Here is a 19,746-nt window from a genome sequence, read left to right as displayed (position 1 = left end):
AATTACCTTCGCACCATTTTATTTATACCTGTACACCATCATTGGATAGAACCGCTTTCAGCATCTGAAAGCGCTGAGAGTGGGACTAGAGAGCATCTGATAATGACAAACCACACCCACAACAACACTCCATCACACCATCAACAACGCCGCAGCTCACATCCAAATATACCTCCCGTGACCCCACCCAGCATCCTCCCACTGAACACCTCTGCTGCACACATGTGCACTCACATTTTCAAGCACACAGACACGTGCACACACCCCGGCGCTCACTTACTTTCAAAGTCCAGGAAAAAATGTGGACAGTTCTCTAAATCCTTGCCAAGGACCTTAATGAGGTTCCCCATGGCTGGCGACCTGGACGGGAGGAAACAACACAATGCATACAGTATGCAGAACCTGGCAACCCGCATGAAAATACACAACATGCACATGGAGAACACAGCAGGTTGTGAATGTTTAATTATTACTTATTTTTTTTACCCATCTGCACTTTTCTAATTATCCCTCCAATCTTTTGTTATCCATCATTCTTTCTAAGCAATATACGTCCAGAGACAAGTCAGATATCCCACTCATAGATGACACTGATCACAGTTTGCATCCCATACACAGTATTTGCTGTATTCGATTAGAGGGGGTCCGAGATCCAGTAGTGTACCATTTAGCTCACTCATCGGGAGTCACGAGAGTTGAGCTGTGGTTTTAATCCATTTACATTACTATAGTAACCTAATAAAAGCCTGCTATGGACGACCTACTTTCTCCTAATGCTCTTCAAGTACAGCGGTCTATGGATACTTTATGACAAGCTCTTTATATACTTCATACCCAAAGGCCAGATGCCAGAGCTTTATGAAATCAATGATGCAAGCTTTATTAGATTATACTGTAGGTCAGACAAGCAGGATTTATATGAAATGCACACGTATATGTTCATATTTAGCACCAGACAAAGCAACATATGTCAGGTGTTTTAGAATTTAAGACCATGGCAGTGGTCCCTAGTTTCAACCTCTTCAATCCCAGACATTGTAAACTCACGGTGTGGAGCCAAATATTGTTCAAAAATAGGGATGGGCCATAGCACAAAATTAGGTTTTGAGCCGATACCAAGTAATACCAAGGTCAGAGCCACCATTTAAAAGGAAATACACCTTATGGTCATGTAGAGGAGAGCTATGTGTCATTATTTATGAGGTGGATGCATCATTAATAGGATCTTTCTCAATACAATTTTATTACTACCAATTATTAATCATATCTATTTACTAATTCTCTAATTACTTAATCACAAGGATGTTACCGACTTAGTAGTTTAAAAAGTAGTATCTTTATTTAAGGTAGTGGATCATCCCACCCCTATTTCAACCCCACAGTTTAGTCGAGTGAAATTAGTGGAGATTTTGAAGTTTCCACAGATACAAAATATTTTTTGTAATTGTGTTCAAAATTATGCACATGACATCTATACTATTTCAATTACATTGAATGGTGCAGACTGAGAAATATGAAGACATTTAATAAGGGATTTTATATTGTATACATCAAACAGCTTCAATAAAGAGCTGGAACAAGCTGATACAGAAATGTGATATTGTCAGAGAGTGTGGAATAACATGATTTTAAAAACCTTAAAGCTACTTAAAGAGGAAGATTAAGTAAAATGGATGTTAATAGATCAAAGAAAGAGAGGATTGAGAGGCCACGTGTGTCGCGTAAAAAAAACACAATAAATACAAAACCCAAGTGGAATCCAATATTCAAAAATGACTCTCAGCTGTGTGAGTATGAAAGCCTCCCTCCTTGATTGTCTCCCCCCCACACACACACACTCATAAAGGGCCTTCGGTAGCAGAAAGTAAGCAGCTGCCAAGTTTCACTTCCTCTGCCGTACCCTCCGTGTTTATGTGCTATGTTAGCACACAACGGAGGCCTATCAGTTTCCCCCTGCAGGAGTGATTTATGGCCAGCATTAGCATGTTTATGAGATGCCACCGTCCTGCAAAGAAATAAGCCCGGCCTTTTCACTGTTACTCAGCAAGAACGGTTGATGCAATGCAGCACTGAGGTACAGATAGAGAGGGATAGAGTTACACTGTCCAGTCGCTTAGACAGCTTGCTGACATTCTCCAAAGTAGCTCTTTCAGATGAGTACTAACTGCATCTACTGTTTTCTACCTAAAATGCTCTCTGATTAGTTAGTTAGATAAGTTCACTCCATCAACAAAATCAGTTGGGAGGCAGAGAAAGAGAGCTGTATGCTGAGTCACTGATGTAGCCTGTGAGCATCAGTCCAGATGTGTACTGTAAAATGCACCCCATCACCTCCTGACTTTTACACCACCTGCTCCAAGATACACGCTGAACAGACACTATGAATATATGAATAACAGAGTCACATCTTCGGCCTGTCAAGGTGGTTGCAAAGGCAAAATCAAGCTGAGTTTCAAATCAGAGCCTCATATGAAGCAATGAAAGCTCTCTGACATGTGAGTAGGAGAGTGTGTGGTATGCCGTACACACACACACACACACACACACACACACACACACACACACACACACACACACACACACACACCGAGTCTGGAGCAGCATGTGGTCCATCCTGAGAGCAGCGCTCGGCTGATGGTTGCCAGGATACTGTTGGCCTGGTAATATCGTCTGCTCGCCTCAGCAGAAGATGTGTGAGTGTGTGTGTGTATGTGTGTGTGTGTGTGTGTGTGTGGGGGGGGGAGCATCCAGCTCTGCTCACAAACTGGTCAGTCGCTTACAACAGTGATCTGATGGATCAGTCTTTACTACTTAAACAGCAATCTGTCTTTGTAGTAATTAAAGAACACAAAAAAATGACCAGGCCTTAAAAAAAAAACAGGAAATCAAGAAACTAACTGTCAGCTGTCACACTGCTCTCTTCTTACCCTGTTTTTCTACGAGTGATTTGCCTCTTCCTTTATCTTAAGCCCTCCGTTTCCTCTTCTTCCTCCTGCCTTTGTCCTCCCTGCTAGGTGAAATTGTTGCTGTGAGTAAATCCCGTGTTAGCTCAGAGCGATAACTGCAGTCCCACGGTGGCACTGGTTGCCACTCTGCTTTTTAAAGAGACTGATGTAAACTTCTGCTCTCGCTCTTTCTCCCTCTGCGTATCGCTGTCCACTTCACACTTCTCTTTTTCAGCCATCTATTTAAAGGCCTGTGGTTTTCTCTATTTGGTCTGTATGCTAGATGCTACTCGTTGTTTTTGTTTGAAGAAGAGGATAGTCTGCTGGTTGTTGGTATAAAGTGCCTAATACGTGTTCACTGTTATTTACACATCTGTCTTTTTTCCTCTGGCTGTATTGTCTTTATATGTGTCCGTATCTTTTCAACACATACGCAAACAGAGAAAACGTCTTCTCTCTTTTCCGTTTCTGACGTCAGAATGGGTTCCTCAAAAATATCCCCTCCAGCTCCTCTCTCTGCCTCACTTCTCTATTTCACCACTCAGTAGCACTCTCCCGGCTCTTCTCGTCTTGTCTTGTCACAGACCATCTCTGTCACGGTGCCATTCAGTCTCTCTGGTGGCCCTTAGGTGTAAACAAATCTAAGTGGCAAAATGGAAATGGCGATCGTCATGATTTCTTCTTAAACTGGGGTACAATTCATAAAAGCCGTTTGATGTATCACAGGCTCACAGTGTGGATATTAAGGCATGGCATTCTGTGAATTAGGAAGTGTGTTTGGTGGTCACTGGTTGCAGTTTCTCTTACACACAAACGCACACAATGTTTGCAGTCAGCCAGCGTGAAAGTGGAGCAAAGTGCTTGTCTTATGCAACTGCGCACACAGCTCTCATCTGTAGTCTGGCAAGAGGAACCAAAACGAGAGGCTCCTCGAGTCCTAATGAAGACGCGGCTCGGCTCCCACATGGTGGCTGAAAAGCAAACCTGGTCCAGACTGGAAGCCAAGCAGGCAGAGCGAGGCCTCCCAGCTTCCTTTCAGCTCTTTCTGAAAGATTCCTCCTGTTACAGCCCAGGAGCTTCACCAGTGTGGATATACTGAGCACAGAAAGAAACAGCAGCGCTCGTCTTTGCCAAGCCTAACCACTATTAACTCACCAATAATACCATCTGAACTCCCTTTCTCCATCTGTGTCCCTTTCTCTCTGCCACCAAACCACAATGATCTCTCACACACTGGCTGGCTGGGTATTCACTGGCTTGTGAATCAAACCCTGCTGCAGCTGTACTGTATACAATGGATGCAGCAACTCTACTCTCCCAGCTCGTATCTTTCCTCTCTACCCATCTCAGTTTCCTTATTCCTAAAGTGTCCATCCGTCTCTCCTCTCTCAGACTCTCCTGTATGGTGTTTCTCTGCCGTGTCCTAATTTTTCAGCTGTTGTTCATTATATATATATGTATATATATATATAAAAAATGTATACTGCTCATTTTTCATTCCTACCTTCGCTTGTGCTTATCCCTCTGGAACACTTCACTGCATCAACCAGGGCTTGTCAGCTCCACACAGTGGTTACAGCATCAGCACCCACCACCTTACAAAGAGACGGACAGGCAGACAGAGAGAAAGAGAAATTAACATAAAAGTCAACACCATGTAGGGCGGTGTCGGGAAAAGCAGGAATATAGAAGTCTTAAGTTTGGTTTTAAGAAACATTGAGTCAACAACGGCAAAGAAAAGCATGTGCCGTAAACGGCAAATTAACATAGGACATAGCAACAAAATAATACAATTATTATGTAATTAGGCTGATGTGCTAGTTTACCTTCAGGTAGGGATACGATTTTACCTAGCTGGCTTTGCAGTGAAACTTTCAATGTTACTAAGCTATAGTATAAACCTGCAATAACTGATTTTTCCCACTTGGGGACCGCAAAAACAAGGTGAGATCACACCACTAACATATCGTGACCTAAACTGATTAACACATTTGCATACAGTTGCCTAATTGCACATCTATCAGATACAGAGAAACATTAGCATAGATTTGAAGTTGTGTCTGTGTCCACCCAAAGAATGTAATGCTCTTTAGCCGCTAACTCTTTCTGCCATTTGGTGATGGGCAGGTGGTGCAAAGTTGTTCTTTGGAGCTTTTTCTCTGAAAACAGCTGTCTGATGAGGGTGAAGAGTGGACAACATAGTACAAACCAAAGCAAAACCACAGTGTGGTTGTTTTGGTGACGAGGAAACTAAAACGAGCTAAAAAGCACAGCAGCGCTGAGAGGAACTACAGAGTCGGGTGATAATTCTCTGTGACTCTTTCTCATTAGAGGTATCAATTGATCTATTATTATTATTTAAAAAAAAAAAAGGTTATAGCGGCTTCAAGTGACCCTTGATGGTCCCGATGGAAGTCATACCATTTAAACTATAACGTTTCAAAACAACAGTTGAACCCTCACCGATCACGGTCAGAAACAAAAGATGTTAAGCATCAATCCAAAAATGATCAGCATGTCCCTTCCAAACGTTAAATCAGGCTAATCTGAGAACCTAGAAGGTGCTTCTTTGTTTCCCGTTTTTACATTTCGATAACAGATTTAGCTCGTTAAGCTTATCTCATCATCATTGTGCGAATCTCACAACTCCAGCGCCGTCTTACCCGCTGACTGGTGTAACTATTAACACTACTGCTGCCGCCCTTGCATCATCGAATCTTATCAAGAGAGAGTGCAGACAGGAGAGAGGCGGGGGCCTTAGAAGAATAGTTGCCAGGGAAACACAGCCTCTCATTCTCATGGCAACACGCAGTCGGGTACCACTCAGTGTTAGCAATCAGGTGGATTGGATGGCTGTGTGAATGGATAGACTATACTCTCCTTAATCTCCAGAGTGTGTGGGACACCAAAGCATTGACTTTCCTTCTTGTGGGGGTTGTAAACCAGACCGTCCACTCCTGGAATTACACGTCCTTTACCTTAAATAGTGACTTCCATTTTGACTGTGTGTTCCCTTAAAGTATTAAATTGCCTAATGCTTATTGATCTCTCCTCTCAGTGAAAGGGCAAAGGTCAAGTACCGCACCGGATGCTGAGGTCAAGAGAGGTGACGACTTGAACTAAGACACTGAGGTTGTGGCCAGAGTTAAAGTAAACTACATCTCACTTTGCTTCTTACAGTCTTCTCCCTCCTGATCTTTAAAACGTACATTAATTGGTATCTAAATTGTGTCTGCATATGAATCTCATATATCAGCACTGAAAGTCCCTCAGAAATGTAAATTTCCCCATGTTTTCGAACCACAGAGAAGTTAGTTGTTTTTTTGTCAAATGTACCGTTAATGAAAAGCCAGCTCTATGCAGCTGTTATAAATATGAATGTTTTTTTTTCTCAGATCAAATTGAGAGCAGACATATAATTGTACTCCAGCTTCAGGGCCCTGCCTACGCAGTTTGATGGACTACTATTTTCAGTTCTGTTAATTAGTTGAGTGCTTTTAGTTTGCCATTAGCGCTCCATGCCACCTGTTTGCTTTGTCAGCAGTTGCTCAATCTGATCCGTACGCAAACTTCAAACTTCCATCTGTGTTTATACGGCATGTGGGTTTGAGATGCAACTGCAAACACCGTAATCAGATTTAGTTCATCTCAGTTACATTTAAACTGATACATTAAAATACAGTCTAATCAAAACACCAGAAAGGACACACCAACATAAAATGTCTCAGTAAGGGGCTGCCCATGTGGTTTAATGAACCACAACGTCCCTGGTTTTAATTCGGCCTGGGACCGCTGTTGCATCTCTCTCTCTCCCTTGTGTTTCCTTTCATCTCTACTGTCCATCTAATCCGCCTCAATGCTCCAGAACAGATTCAGGGCTAGGCTTGAAGGTTTATTATAATTCTCTAAGTCTGCGAGACTGAACATAATTTCTTCCAAAAGATATCTCCTCATTTGGTGTTTTGATGATGGGAAATGACACATTGCTCCAAAGGCCATAGCACACGATTCATATCATCTTTAAACTCAATAACACATTCAGCGAACACTGCCCTGAACAGTAACATAGGAATTTGTTGTTTCTCCACAAGTGTATTCTTTTTTCCCCCTTTAATTTGTCACTAGTCTGTGTGAATGCAGTGTTGATACATGTATTTTTCGTTTGAAGTATTTAAAGTCAAAACTAATGAATCAGATCTCTGGAAGACTTTAATATTGGCGCTGCCACATAGTAAGCCCCGTCATGAATCAGTGTCCTTCTAATTAAATATTAGCCTCCAGTGAGCAGACACTGAGAGAGAAGTCTGTCCAATCGGTGGGACAGTCTTTAAACATAGTTGCTTTTTCAGCAACTTCAGAAACAGATGAAGACAGAGCCGGAGGGTCTCATTGTATGGAGATGTCTGACCATTTAATTGAGAGTCTCTGGTACTCTGTTCATGTTAGTTCTGCCCACTGAACATATCCTGCTTTAAAAGAAGAAAAAAAAAACACTTGTGATTCCTATTCTCACTCTCTATCTCTTTCACTCTTTCTCAACCTTTCGCCTGCCATCTCGACACACCCCTCTCTCCGCCCCCGGTTCACTCAAAGCCCCTCTTTTATATAGCCGTTCATTCACTCATCTTCTCACCGCACACCCTTTCGACCTCTTCCTCTGTTTGTGTGTCTTTTATATCCTCCCTCCATCTTTTTCTGCTTTGTTCTCAGCATATTCTCCCTAAAGAAACAAGTGCATGAGGCTGTGGATAAATGACCAGCTCATACGTGTGTTTTGAAAGACAGGGGGGGGGAGAGGAGGATGTAGAGTGAACCAAACGCCCACCTAAACTCAGTTCATGTTTGGAGAAAAGGTGAATTATATAATGGACTCTGTTATTATACATTGCAGTAAGTGCCGATGCCGGATTGGGTGATTATCATATATTGGAATTCAGTTTGGTGTGAGGAGAGGAGATGAGAGAAAATGGGGAGGAGAGGAGAGGAGAGGAGAGGAGAGGAGAGGAGAGGAGAGGATAATGGGAGGTGGCAGTGTCAAACCCAGATAGACCATTGCTAAAGATTGACCGCTGATGGAATGCTACAGCCAATTTGCCTCAGGCACGCACGCACGCACGCACGCACGCACGCACGCACGCACGCACGCACACACACACACACATACACATTCCTACATAATTATAGATACCGCCGTCCCTTTCTGAGGTGAGGAGGGAAGGAGAATAAAAAGGGAGAGTGGCTGAATGAGGGGGCGAAGGACGGAACGCCAGAGAGCAAAAGAGAGATGGAAATGGAAGGAGGTTACAATTCTTTAGCATCACCCCTCCCCCTTCTCTCTCTCTCTCTCACACACACACACACACTGGCTGAGTCTGAGTCCGAGTCCAGAGCAGCGCACGGTGCCTCATGAAAGGGTGATTGCAAATGAGCAAAGAGATGGATAGAGTGAGAGACGTGTATGGCATGTTTCATTACGTTAACTTAAGCTGTACTTGAATCCATTTTCATTGTGTAACATGCTTCATCTTTTGGTTGAAATAAAGAACTGGGGCAGCAACTGAGGGATTTCGAGGCTTATTTGCTCAGAGGTGGTTACAAACGGAGCTCTAATGCCTCTATTGTGTAGATATTATGAAGGTTTATATGCATAACGTGCAATTTGCATCTGTTATGTACAGTATCCTGATTGTCAAAGTGTCTAACATGAGAGATTCTTTTTTCCACCATATATATATCTTATATTTTATGTAGCCATAGTAATATGAGAATACCACAATTTGGCTGAGGGGTGTTTTGAACCTTAGGGAAGCAGAGTCCAAAAAATTACAGCTTTGAACTGCAGTTTCAAGAACAGTTTCGTCTCTGAGCTTTGGCTGTCTGAGGGTGATTGGATGTACAGTGAGCTCTTGTTATCTTTATTTGTGGTGTGGGATGCCAATTAGCTTATTTCAAAGGGAAAACTACACTGTAGGCTTACACACACTTGCATGGGGGCTTGTAATGTGTGTATGTGCATACCTGTGAGTTACAACCACTGCTAAGACTATTGTTGCACCCTCCTTTCCTTGTCCTTCCCTGACCCCCTGCTATCTGTAAACAAAGAGAGCAGCGATATACGTCTGTACAGCCAGCCACTCTTTGTCCCTGATGGACCTTCTTACACACTGTGTTATATGGGTCAGGGCAGTGTGTGTGTGTGTGTGTTTACATATGAAGTTAATTTAATTGGGATGAAAATAAAATGTTGTGCTAGATGATTTGATTTGAGTTGAATTGTAGTGTGTGTGTGTGTGTGTGTGTGTGTGTCTAAGCGAGAGAAAGAGAGAGTGTAAAACAGAGAGTGAGCGACAAGGACTACTATAAAACAGTACATAAAGGCAGTTTAAACTCAACTCTCATACCCTGGCGTCTCGCTGTCTTGTGATTTTCCTCTCTCCTTCAACTCTCCTTCACTCTTTCAGTCCATTCATTGTCTGTCTGTCTGTCTGTCTGTCTGTCTGTCTGTCTGTCTTTCTGTCTGACCGCTTCCCTGTTTACTTCTCTGTGAGCATGCACCACGTCAGCAATCCTTCTCGTCTTTAACACAATTATATCTTTTGTTTGTGTAGCGGTCAGAAATATAAATTCCCTCTCCTACTCTATACAGTTCCCTTCTGTGTCTCTGTAGCTGTGTTCTAACTCCATAGGCTACTAAAGGCTTTTTGTGGCTGGAAACATGCTTGTAAAATGTACATTTTTTTTTTTTTTTTTATCACAATAGAAATAGAGAATAGTAAGAAAGCTCCAGAGGGATCTTGAAAAACAAAAAAGAGTATCACATTTTTGGTTTCTCTTGCACAAAACAATAAAGTAGACCTCTAAGTCACTGGCCACATATCCGATTGGAATTTTCAGCAATTCCAAAAGGTTTGGTGTTGTGCTCATTGACGGCTGACAACTGATCCAACCAGAACTTTGTAGGTGGGACTAAGAATGGCGACATCATCTTTCTGCACCAGAGCCAGAAAAATGATGACAGAGACATTGCCAGAAAAATGGCAACGTGCAAGGACGATGTCGATGCAGCTGACTCATAAAAATAACAACCCTTAAATTGACATAGTTCTACATTGTGAGAACTTTAAGTTAACTGCTCCTGGCAACCAATATCACAGCTGACCCAAAATCCTGTCAGCGTGATGGAACCATCGCTGCAAAATAACAACCTCAACAGAGAGCAACTCACATGAACAAACTAAAGACTAAAAACTGTATTAATGTCAGTCTAAAAGTAGAGTCAGTTTTTGTATATAACGTAACAGCAAAAACTGTTTACATTTGTATGTAGGCCTACTGTTTACTATTACTTGCGTGGAATTGGGACACAGCATGTGCCGTAGTACATGACCACAGAAAATGAATGAATGGTGTGACCTCTGACACTAGCGTGACCTAGAATCTAAATACAGCTCGGTGCGTAGAAGTCGCCCACCCTCCACGTACCGGAAAGAGCTGACATGTCCTTGACAGAGGCGATGCTCCGTCACACTGTGCTGCAGTGTGTCTCACATGGCAGCGAATGCAGCGTTACACTATTCCCATTCCCACTGGGACGGGCAAAATAGCAGCAGCAGCTCTCAAATATAGGAAAATTGGCTGTGATGTAATGTATGGGCTCACGCTGACGCAGAGAAATAAATAACTGATGGAACAGGATGAAAATGAACTTTAAAAAATGATTTGGGACGTTTTGGTGGATCCCTAGGGTGAGAGTTTGAGATCTTGGCTGTTTTTGTGGTTTATTTCTGTCCAGTGATTTATTTTTGAGTTACATGCCTATTCGCTTCTTTGTTGTTTGATGTAAAAGATAATGATATTTATATAGTAGATGAATCCTCCCTGGCTCAAGCTGAACTAATTAGTAAGTGTGTGTGTGTGTGTGTGTGTGTGTGTGTGTGTGTGTGTGTGTGTGTGTGTTTGTGTGTGTGCGTGTGTGTGTGTGTGTGTGTGTGTGTGTGTGTGTGTGTGTTTGTGTGTGTGTTTGTGTGTGTGTTGTGTATGTGTGTGTATGTGTGTGTGTGTGTGTGTGTGTGTGTGTGTGTGTGTGTTTGCATGCACATAAAGGGAAAAATAGAGAGAATCTATGTGTATCGTCTCACAGGCCTGATCAAACACTATACACAAGCATGGTTGCCAGCCCCCCCAGTGTGCCCACGGCAGATCTGGCATACACACATGTGGACAAACACACACACACACACACACACACACACACACACACACACACACACACACACACACACACACACACACACACACACACACACACACATACAGAAACAGATTGAAACATACAAAGACATGCAGTGATGATACTGAAATGGAAATTGCCCGATCACTAAGGCCCCAGCCTTCTTGGTTACTGTTGCTATGCTTGTCAAGCTTTCTGTTCTTGCACGCCACATGCAGTTTACAGCGATAACGATGATTTTTCATTTTGTACTCAGGTCTCACTTGTAAATGAGATCTTGATCTCAGTGTGATCATCATCATCCTCATCAGTTGATGATCCATGTATAAGACATAGAAATAAAGGAGCAGCATTGTTTTTGCTGCAGTGTGTTGGCCCTAGTATTAGTATACAGTACAGATTAGGGACAATTTTAAGAAATTATTGCTTTGAAATAACCCTGTTTGTTTGCTTATGTTACAGAAGACCTCTTGGGCAAGCAACACAGAGGTTATGGTGGTTATATTGATGCTTTATTGGCAGTATTTTCAAAAAATATGTCTCACTTTTAAAGGTCCCATATTGTAAAAAGTGACAGGCGTTAAAAATGAGAAAAGAATGTGTTTTCTGAACCTTTAAGCATGTAAACATGTTCTCGTAGAAACCCAAAATACAAGTAGGCTATACACCTAAAAATTAGCATAAAATGTCCCCTTTCACTTTACAAATCAAAGATTTACCCCCTCTCTGATCATCATATCCCTGCCTCTGCAGAATTATTTTTTCCCCCGGTGGGGACAAAATGTAACGCCATATGTAGACCATAATATACCTAAATAGAAGTATTTTAAACTAAAGCGCTGTAACGTGAACAGTTTATAGTGCAACAGCACGATACAATCCGAGCAGCGGATGCTGCTTGGTTGCATTTAGCCGCTACAGAGCTCGGGGACGCCGGGTAACAGCAGCAGTTGTTTTGCCGCCAATAGGTGACTGCGAGACAGCTACAGGCACCGCCAGATGATGGTCCTTTCAGGGGCCATCTAGTGGAGTTTCGTCAGAAAAAGTGAGCGTCATGCGACAATGACAGTTAAGTTTATAGGCACCAAAATGACTAGTTAAATGTAGGAAAAAGATCGTGGTCTGGATTCAAACATTCCCGAGGAAAGAACGAGCGTTTCCTGGGTGAAAGTATTTCGTTTTCACCGTGACATGAACTCCGCTCTCTGACTTGAAAGCGCTGTGTTTTATGTTGACACCACGTTGTGCTATTTCATTTTGAGATTATTTTCCATTGAATATTGAAGTGCATATTTAAGTGTTTTTGGCATGCCTGGCCGAGTGGCACTATATCCATGGTGTTGAAAGGTGGATTTAATTCTTGCATGTTTTTGCTGTTGTGCATGATCAAAAAACATCCTCCCCTCTGCTTTTTCACAAATCGCACCCTGATGCTATCTAGTAATGTTGGCCGGGGTTGCTGGAGTGTGAAATCCAATCAAGAGCTGCTAACGTTAGCCTAGACTCTGATATCATTCAGGGCTCCCACACTGTAGGTCAATATTAGGCTACTCTACACAATGGATGTCCCAGTCCTTAACGTAGCCTGGGACCCTACAACATGTTTATTAATGACATGTTGTATTGGGTTGTGGAAGTAACCAAGTTAGCAATACAACTACATAGCAAGCTAGTTAGCTGGACAGTCTAACAGTTGCAGCTTACACTGGAGCAGGTGATTTCGATCTTGTGTTTTTGGTTTTGGAAAGGCATTAAAAAAAAAGAGAGACCAAGTCTTTTGATACAGTATGGTTCTTACTAGCGCTTGACAGACATGCTGTGCTTGGTTACTGTTGTTAAGCTATGATTGGCGAAATCGCTGTTCGGTCAACTGAAGAGAAGATAGAAATTTAACAGAGAGACCTTGATCAGCAGCATAGTCCTTGACACTATGACTGTTAGACTAAATGCACTCTGTCATTCATGCTAGATAGTCAAAGTACTCCTCTCATGTAAGTGTATTTACCTTGAGCCTCAGTAACCGAACACGGTTATATTATCCAGCAGAACTTATTAAGAGAGCTGGAGCCTCGATTGAGATGCCATCGCTAAGTAGATGATTTGCCTCTTCACTTATTACACACTAATTGCAATACTGTCTCACTTCCTCTCTTCCTCGCTTCCACTCTTCCCGCTCTGCTGGCTTTGGCCTCCATCGGCCTAAATTGGCTTCACGTTCCCATTGAATTTGGGTTATTGATCTTAAATATGACCAGAGGGCGGGCATTTGTTCTGCTCATTGACATTAGTGGACAGCAATTGATCTAATCACCAACAGGCCATGACACTGTAGGAAGTCCTCAAAAAGCAGATCTGGAGTAATCTGATTACATGCAGAAATGCACCATCTCCTCTTTCATTGCCATAGAAAGAGAGAGTTTGACAAGCCAAGTCATATCTGGTTAGAAGTAAGTCACAGAGGCAGCAGAGGATTAACTGTGGCCCGTCTCTTTGTCTTACTGAATGTAATGTCACACATTTCAAAGAGTTTCAGCAGGACAGCCGTAACAAGGATGATAACAGAGTTTAATAAGACTTTTCAGTAGTTTCCACAAGTGCCATCCAACATCGAGAGTTAGGTAATATGATCAAAGAGTATCAGATCTTGGCTCCCTTGTCACTGTGAATTAAATCTCAATGTCTCCTAAATCTATTTTCTCACTGGTTCATAGCTGTCTTAAATTAAAGAATCCCTCATTTCTAATCTTGTTAGGCAAGATTTTTAATCAAGTGTTGAGTCTTTAGACTAATTTATTTCAAAACAAGTGGAAAGTAGAACTAGATTGATTTTGTTTTCACATGAAATTGCTCTGCAAAGCAGAAATCATTTGTCCTAAAGGAATACTTTGACATTTTGAAAATATGCTTAGGTGAATAGATCGGTGTCACTCTCGTATCTGTACAGTACAAAATCTGTCTACCAGCACCTCGCAAGCTCTATATTAACACGTTAAATCTTGTTAGTATATTCCGTACAAAAAACGAAGTGTAAAAGGTTTTCTCATCACCTTGAGGTTGCCAGGCAACCAGCAGAGACTTTAGGAATTTATCGTTAACCAAGAAATAGTTTATAAGCCCACTCTAAAAACACAACTTGGTGTTTTTACTCTCATTATTATGTTCAGATTAAACAAATGAGATATAACATGTTAGTCAGTGAGCTTTAGAGGTTGAATTTGTTAACTTTGGACAGAGCAAGGCTTGCTGTTTCCATATGTTTCCAGTCTTTATGCTAAGCAAAGCTAACTGAGCTAAGTTTACTGAAGCCTAGTCTAGCTTTGCCAGACCCTCCTCCAAAGCCCGCTGAAGGAGGGTCTGGCTACTCCACCTATCATTCAGGAATGGGAGGAAAATGTGCTCTGGTTTAATGGCATTTCTTTAAACCAATCAGAATCGTCATGGGCGGCGCTAAACTCACACAGAGCTGCTGCAAAATAGTTATGCAAGAGAAAACTCAGAATGGACAGATAGTCTAGCTAGCTGTCTCAATTTACCCTGCAGAGATCTGAGGAGCAGTTAACCATAGTCCTCATAAATTCAAGCGAATTTAAAATTGCAACACCAAGAAAGCGAGAGGAAATGGAAAATACATGCATCCGGCGGAATTTCCGGTTGCACCGGAGCAATCCCGGAAGTGGAACGCGATGGATATAGACTAACTAAAGCCTTATATTTAACAGACAGACATGAGAGTAGTATTGATCTTTTTTTATCTAACCCTCAGCAAGAAAGTGAATGAGCACATTTTTCAAAATGTTGCACTATTGTTTTAAGAAACCTATATTGTGAAACAGAATTTCAAGGCAACGCCCCCAATTTCTCTTTTGCCAGCAGCTTGTAATTACTGAATATACTTATTGCATAGATATAACCTTCTGCAGGCTTTATCCACCCTGTGACCCTTTAACAGGATCATCTCTGCTCTGAGGGAGTAATCCCTGATTTCTAACAATACTGGCTTAAAAACCACAAGATTACCAGGTGGAGAAGGATCCCATCTTAAATTCTGAAACGTCTATTCTAGTCTGATCCGACCTCTGAACTTCAGTGAAAACAAAAGGCTCATCAACAGCCAGGATGAAAGCTTAAGTGACAGATGTTTGAATGACAGATGTTACTGTCGGACAGATGGGACGGCCAGTCAACAAGATTAAGAGTGTTTAGATTAAGTGTGGATTGTCAGGCATTTTTCAGGAAATCACTTGGGCCACGTGGACAAACATATGGATGATGTTGTATTTTGATCAAAGGATTAAATGCACTTGGTTTTTCAAGTCAAAAGAGCAACAATACACAATTTAATCACGTACAGGATGTTAAGAGATTGTATAAGGAAGATATTTAGCGGTAAACAATGCAAGTAGCAGCACATGTCCTTGTGACTTTACAGACATTTTCATTTTGATGCTACACGTCAGGCTTTGAAATGCTCTTTTAGGCATCTATTTAGTGTCAAAATGTTTTGACAAAACACTTTTTCAGGCGTGAACCATGACACTTAGGAGTAGCTGCACACATTTCCATGTCATTGTACATGTCACTCATCTGCCTCATTCACAGACTGTCAGTGGTGCGATGCCATGTCTAGTTCAGTGAAGGCTGGGGGAGATCATTACACATCAGTACACCTGATTGTTGACAGTGCTTCCTTCAGTCGTGACAAATAACGGTAAGAAGCAGCAAAAAAATTACCCGACCTCTGCTTTTTTCATTCATTCTAACACTTATATAGCCATTCTCTACTCCCAGTCCCTCAACATTTAATAACCAACATGCTGGAGTCATAAGATTACACATATCTGTAGCGTGAAATACATGTCATCATGGGAAATATTGCCTAGCGGTGAACTTGGAGTAATTGCTGTTATGACATGAATAACATAACAATAATGGTTCATATTGTTGAGGAGAAAGGATTGAGGCGATGTACATTAAGAAAAATATAAAGAGAGCATCCTCCACCATGACACCCCAACCCCCCTTCCTGTCTTCCGCCTTGTCAAACCTGATAATCCCGACACATGCTAAGGCAACCCTAATAAGATACTGCACCTCATATGGACAGAGGAAATGGGACACTGTGAGACACACAGAGCACTAATCCTCTGCAAGACTGCAGGACAGAATGATTGTGCAGTGTTGGAAGACACCGGCACATGCTGTCAACACCATTTCGCGCTGAACATTTGGACTAGATGAGGACGAAGGAATTGACAGAATGTACCGAGGTGATAGAGACTGATCGGAGGGGCTTGGAGGGAAAGAAATATTGAGAGCAGGGATGAATTAACGAGTTACTGGCGGAAGCGAGAGAGATGAATAGAGAGAGAGAGAGAGAGAGAGAGACAGCACGAGGAGAGATACTGACAGACAGAAGAAAAAGAGAGAGAAGTGGGGGTGTGAGACAAAGAGTGACAGAGAAGGAGCGAGGAGAGAGGAGGAAATGCAGACGGGCATGTTTCTATGGGCACTCAGGAAAGAGTTGGGATGAGGGAATCTTGCATCATCGCGGCAGGCCAATGAAAAGGCTCGGTTAAAATGTTCAAAGGGAGTGTCCTAGCAACAGCAGAGTAAATACCATCGCAGCTACCAACCATTCCATCTTAGACTGAAAAAAAGGAAACCTACACACACACACACGCACACACACACACACACACACTGATCCGTTAGCTGTTTCAGTGCACCTTGCCATTTACTCAAATTGGTTGTAATCTGCATACTCTGATTCATGACCGTACAGTGAAACCTTTATGGCACTCAGTGTATGTAAGCATGTTTCACATGACAGTGATAAATCATGACAAACATAAAACATATATTGTCTCTATTTATAGATAGACAAGATGTATGATATTCAGTACTGTTATTTTAGATGGTATCTGTGTATATATGAGCATATGTAATACACACACATTTACATACACATGTATTAGGGCTGGGCGATATGGAGAAAATTAAATTTGACCAAATACCTCGATATCGATACCAGTTCAGAAAAGTACATCACTTTACTGTAATGCAGCCTTTAAAACCAGAAAAAGACAACACTTATGCCATATTACGATATTACGATATCCAAAATCTAAGACAATATCTAGTCTCATATCACGATATCGATATAATATCGATATATTGCCCAGCTCTAATGTGTATTGATAAATGTATCTGTAAATATGTTTGTGCATATATACTGTATATGAATAAGTGTATGTATAGCTATGTTGTAAAAAAAGAAAAAAAAAGAGAGGATAAGACATACCTGCTTATGTTTTGTGGATGTATTGTAAAATTACATTGTAGGTTACACCATGACCTCCTTGCAAACCAAAGTGTGTGTGTGTGTGTGTGTGTCATAAAAGTCATGGCAGTAAATCATTGTTTGATGTACTCATATGGATTATATACAGAGTCAGTAGATTAGAGAGGGATAGACAGGGACCAGATCTTTCAATTACACACCTCTCCTGTCTGTTTCTCCCCCTCCACCCGCCCATTCTCACTCAAACACCAACAGTACTTCATCATGCTTTCTCTTTCCACCTTACTGTTTATTCATCTCTCCATCCATCGCTCTCTCATTCCCCCACACACACAAAGAAGACCTGCAGAGTCGCACGCTAGTTCACCCTTTCTGTTCTCCCGCTCTGTCTAACAACCTCATGTACACCCTTTCCTCCACCAGAAAGGTTGTCACATTTGAAAGGACCAAACACTCCTGAAAAGCCATAGCCCTCATTCATCCATCCCTCCATTCAGTTTTTTCCTCCCTCCCTCTCCCTCTTTCCTTTCCTCCTCCCTGTTTTCCACTCTAGTCGCATGCACCCACCCCTTCTGATCAGCAGTGCAATCTGGGGCTATTGTTTTTAGCAGGCTGTTTGCAGAGACAGCTTACACACACACACACACACACACACCTAACTTACTGTATAAAATTGGATACTTTTTGTAGTGATGCTAAGAATTCCTGATATACTGCATTTGTGATAATGGAGCTGAAAAGGCGAGGAAGCATGTGATGTGATGGTTCTAGGTCACAGTGTATGTCCTGTGACCAAACCATCATACAAACACACAATGTGGGCTCCATATTCTCCTGATTGATTCCTGCTAATACACAGAATAATGGCTCTTTGCTGAGGTGTGTGTGTGTGTGTTTGTGTGTGTGTGTGTGTGTGTGTGTGTGTGTGTGTGTGTGTGTGTGTGTGTGTGTGTGTGTGTGTGTGTGTGTGTGTGTGTGTGTGTGTGTGTGTGTGTGTGTGTGTGTGTGTGTGTGTAGCCTATATATATAGGCCTATAGATATGTGTGTGACTATGACTGTGGCATTGGCCGTGCCGCTCTGGCTAAGCACTGCAGTGAAAGAGGACAAGCCTCAGTTGACCAGCCCCACAGGGTTTGAAGCGGTCGGACCAAATTCAACGCTCCCTCCCTACCCCCCAGGATCCTGACCCATGCTAGTCCTCCACAGTCCTTTCCTCCCACAGGCACAAGCACCATCCTTCAGCCAAACCCCTCTGCAACCAAGCACCAGTCAGCCACCAGCCTTAGTCTAGAGTCTAACCGACATCCTTCCTCCAGCCTCAGCCGCCTCCTCCTCCTCCTCCTGCAAAGCCAGCTTGCAGCCTCTCTTTTTAGGTGCAGGGTGTGACTGTGAAGCCCCTTCTCACTATCGGATCTAAACTGATGGAGCGATGGTGAGACATAAAAACGTAGAGGAAAAAATGAAGAGAGCGTTGGCTCAGCTTACCGGCTGGGCGTGCAGGAGGGGAGGATGATGCCTCTGACACTGCTCTTCCTTCCGTCTCTCTGGACCGAGGGTGAAACACAGATGGATGCAGGGAACAAAAGAGAAGGACACAAAGTGACACCAGCCGCTGGTGGCTCGAGAGAGAATGAAACGAGAAGAAAGAAGAAAGAGGATGCAAAACAAGAAGGGGAAAAAGTCCTTGTGTCGCTTTTCTCTGTCTTTCTTGGAGAGACTCCTTTATCCTTGTGAGCCAGAGGGCTGTGGATTCACCTAAACACTGAGCACACGCAAAGCCTCACGCCACACAGCCCTCCCTCTTCCTCTCGCGCTCTCTGCACTAAAGACAGCAGCTGTTGGTCTATGAGAAATAGAACGCTATGTCCCCCTCCCTCTCCCCTTCTCCTCCTACCACGCTCGCTCACAAAGACCCCCACCACACACACACACACACACACACATTCAACATGTCCTCAGAACACCCCCTCCCCCTTTGACGAACATCTACCACTAGCCTGCTGGCAATAAGAGGAGGGGGCGCCACTCTGTGTGTGTGTGTGTGTGTGTGTGTGTGTGTGTGTGTGTGTGCGCGCGCGGTGCAGAGTTGTATTGTGTTTGACATTGTTTCAGCAGCAGAGTGACTTTTTCTGTCCATACGGTGTGAAAGTGAATCATGGTGAGTAAGGTTTGTGCAGCAGGGTATTTTTGCAAACTGTGTGGGTGACTGCTGAGCATCTCTTGCTACTGTGCTGCAGAGGGGAAGGAAATTCACTTTATTTGCGGTTAG

General features: G+C 42.6%; 1 protein-coding gene across 4 annotated transcripts in view; it reads right to left on the bottom strand.

The window, feature by feature from the left end:
* fam49al (family with sequence similarity 49 member A, like) overlaps window positions 1-19,307 on the bottom strand; it is a 31,237-nt gene extending 11,930 nt beyond the window's left edge. The window contains exons 1-3 of one of the 4 annotated variants that reach the window (XM_039820583.1): window positions 18,963-19,307; window positions 4,450-4,540; window positions 281-360 (exon numbers count right to left, since the gene is read on the bottom strand). In XM_039820583.1, the coding sequence (XP_039676517.1) occupies window positions 281-350 (70 nt within the window). In that variant the 5' untranslated portion in view covers window positions 351-360; window positions 4,450-4,540; window positions 18,963-19,307. Of the gene's footprint in view, window positions 1-280; window positions 363-2,927; window positions 3,394-4,449; window positions 4,541-18,962 lie in introns of those variants that run through there. The other 3 variants (XM_039820580.1, XM_039820581.1, XM_039820582.1) reach the window with 3 other exon arrangements.
* Between the last annotated feature and the right edge of the window lie 439 nt (window positions 19,308-19,746).

This window comes from Perca fluviatilis, chromosome 13, assembly GCF_010015445.1.
Source record: "Perca fluviatilis chromosome 13, GENO_Pfluv_1.0, whole genome shotgun sequence".
NCBI lineage: Eukaryota > Metazoa > Chordata > Actinopteri > Perciformes > Percidae > Perca > Perca fluviatilis.
Note: the sequence above shows the minus strand (reverse complement) of the source record. Positions and strands in the feature narration are given on the sequence as shown.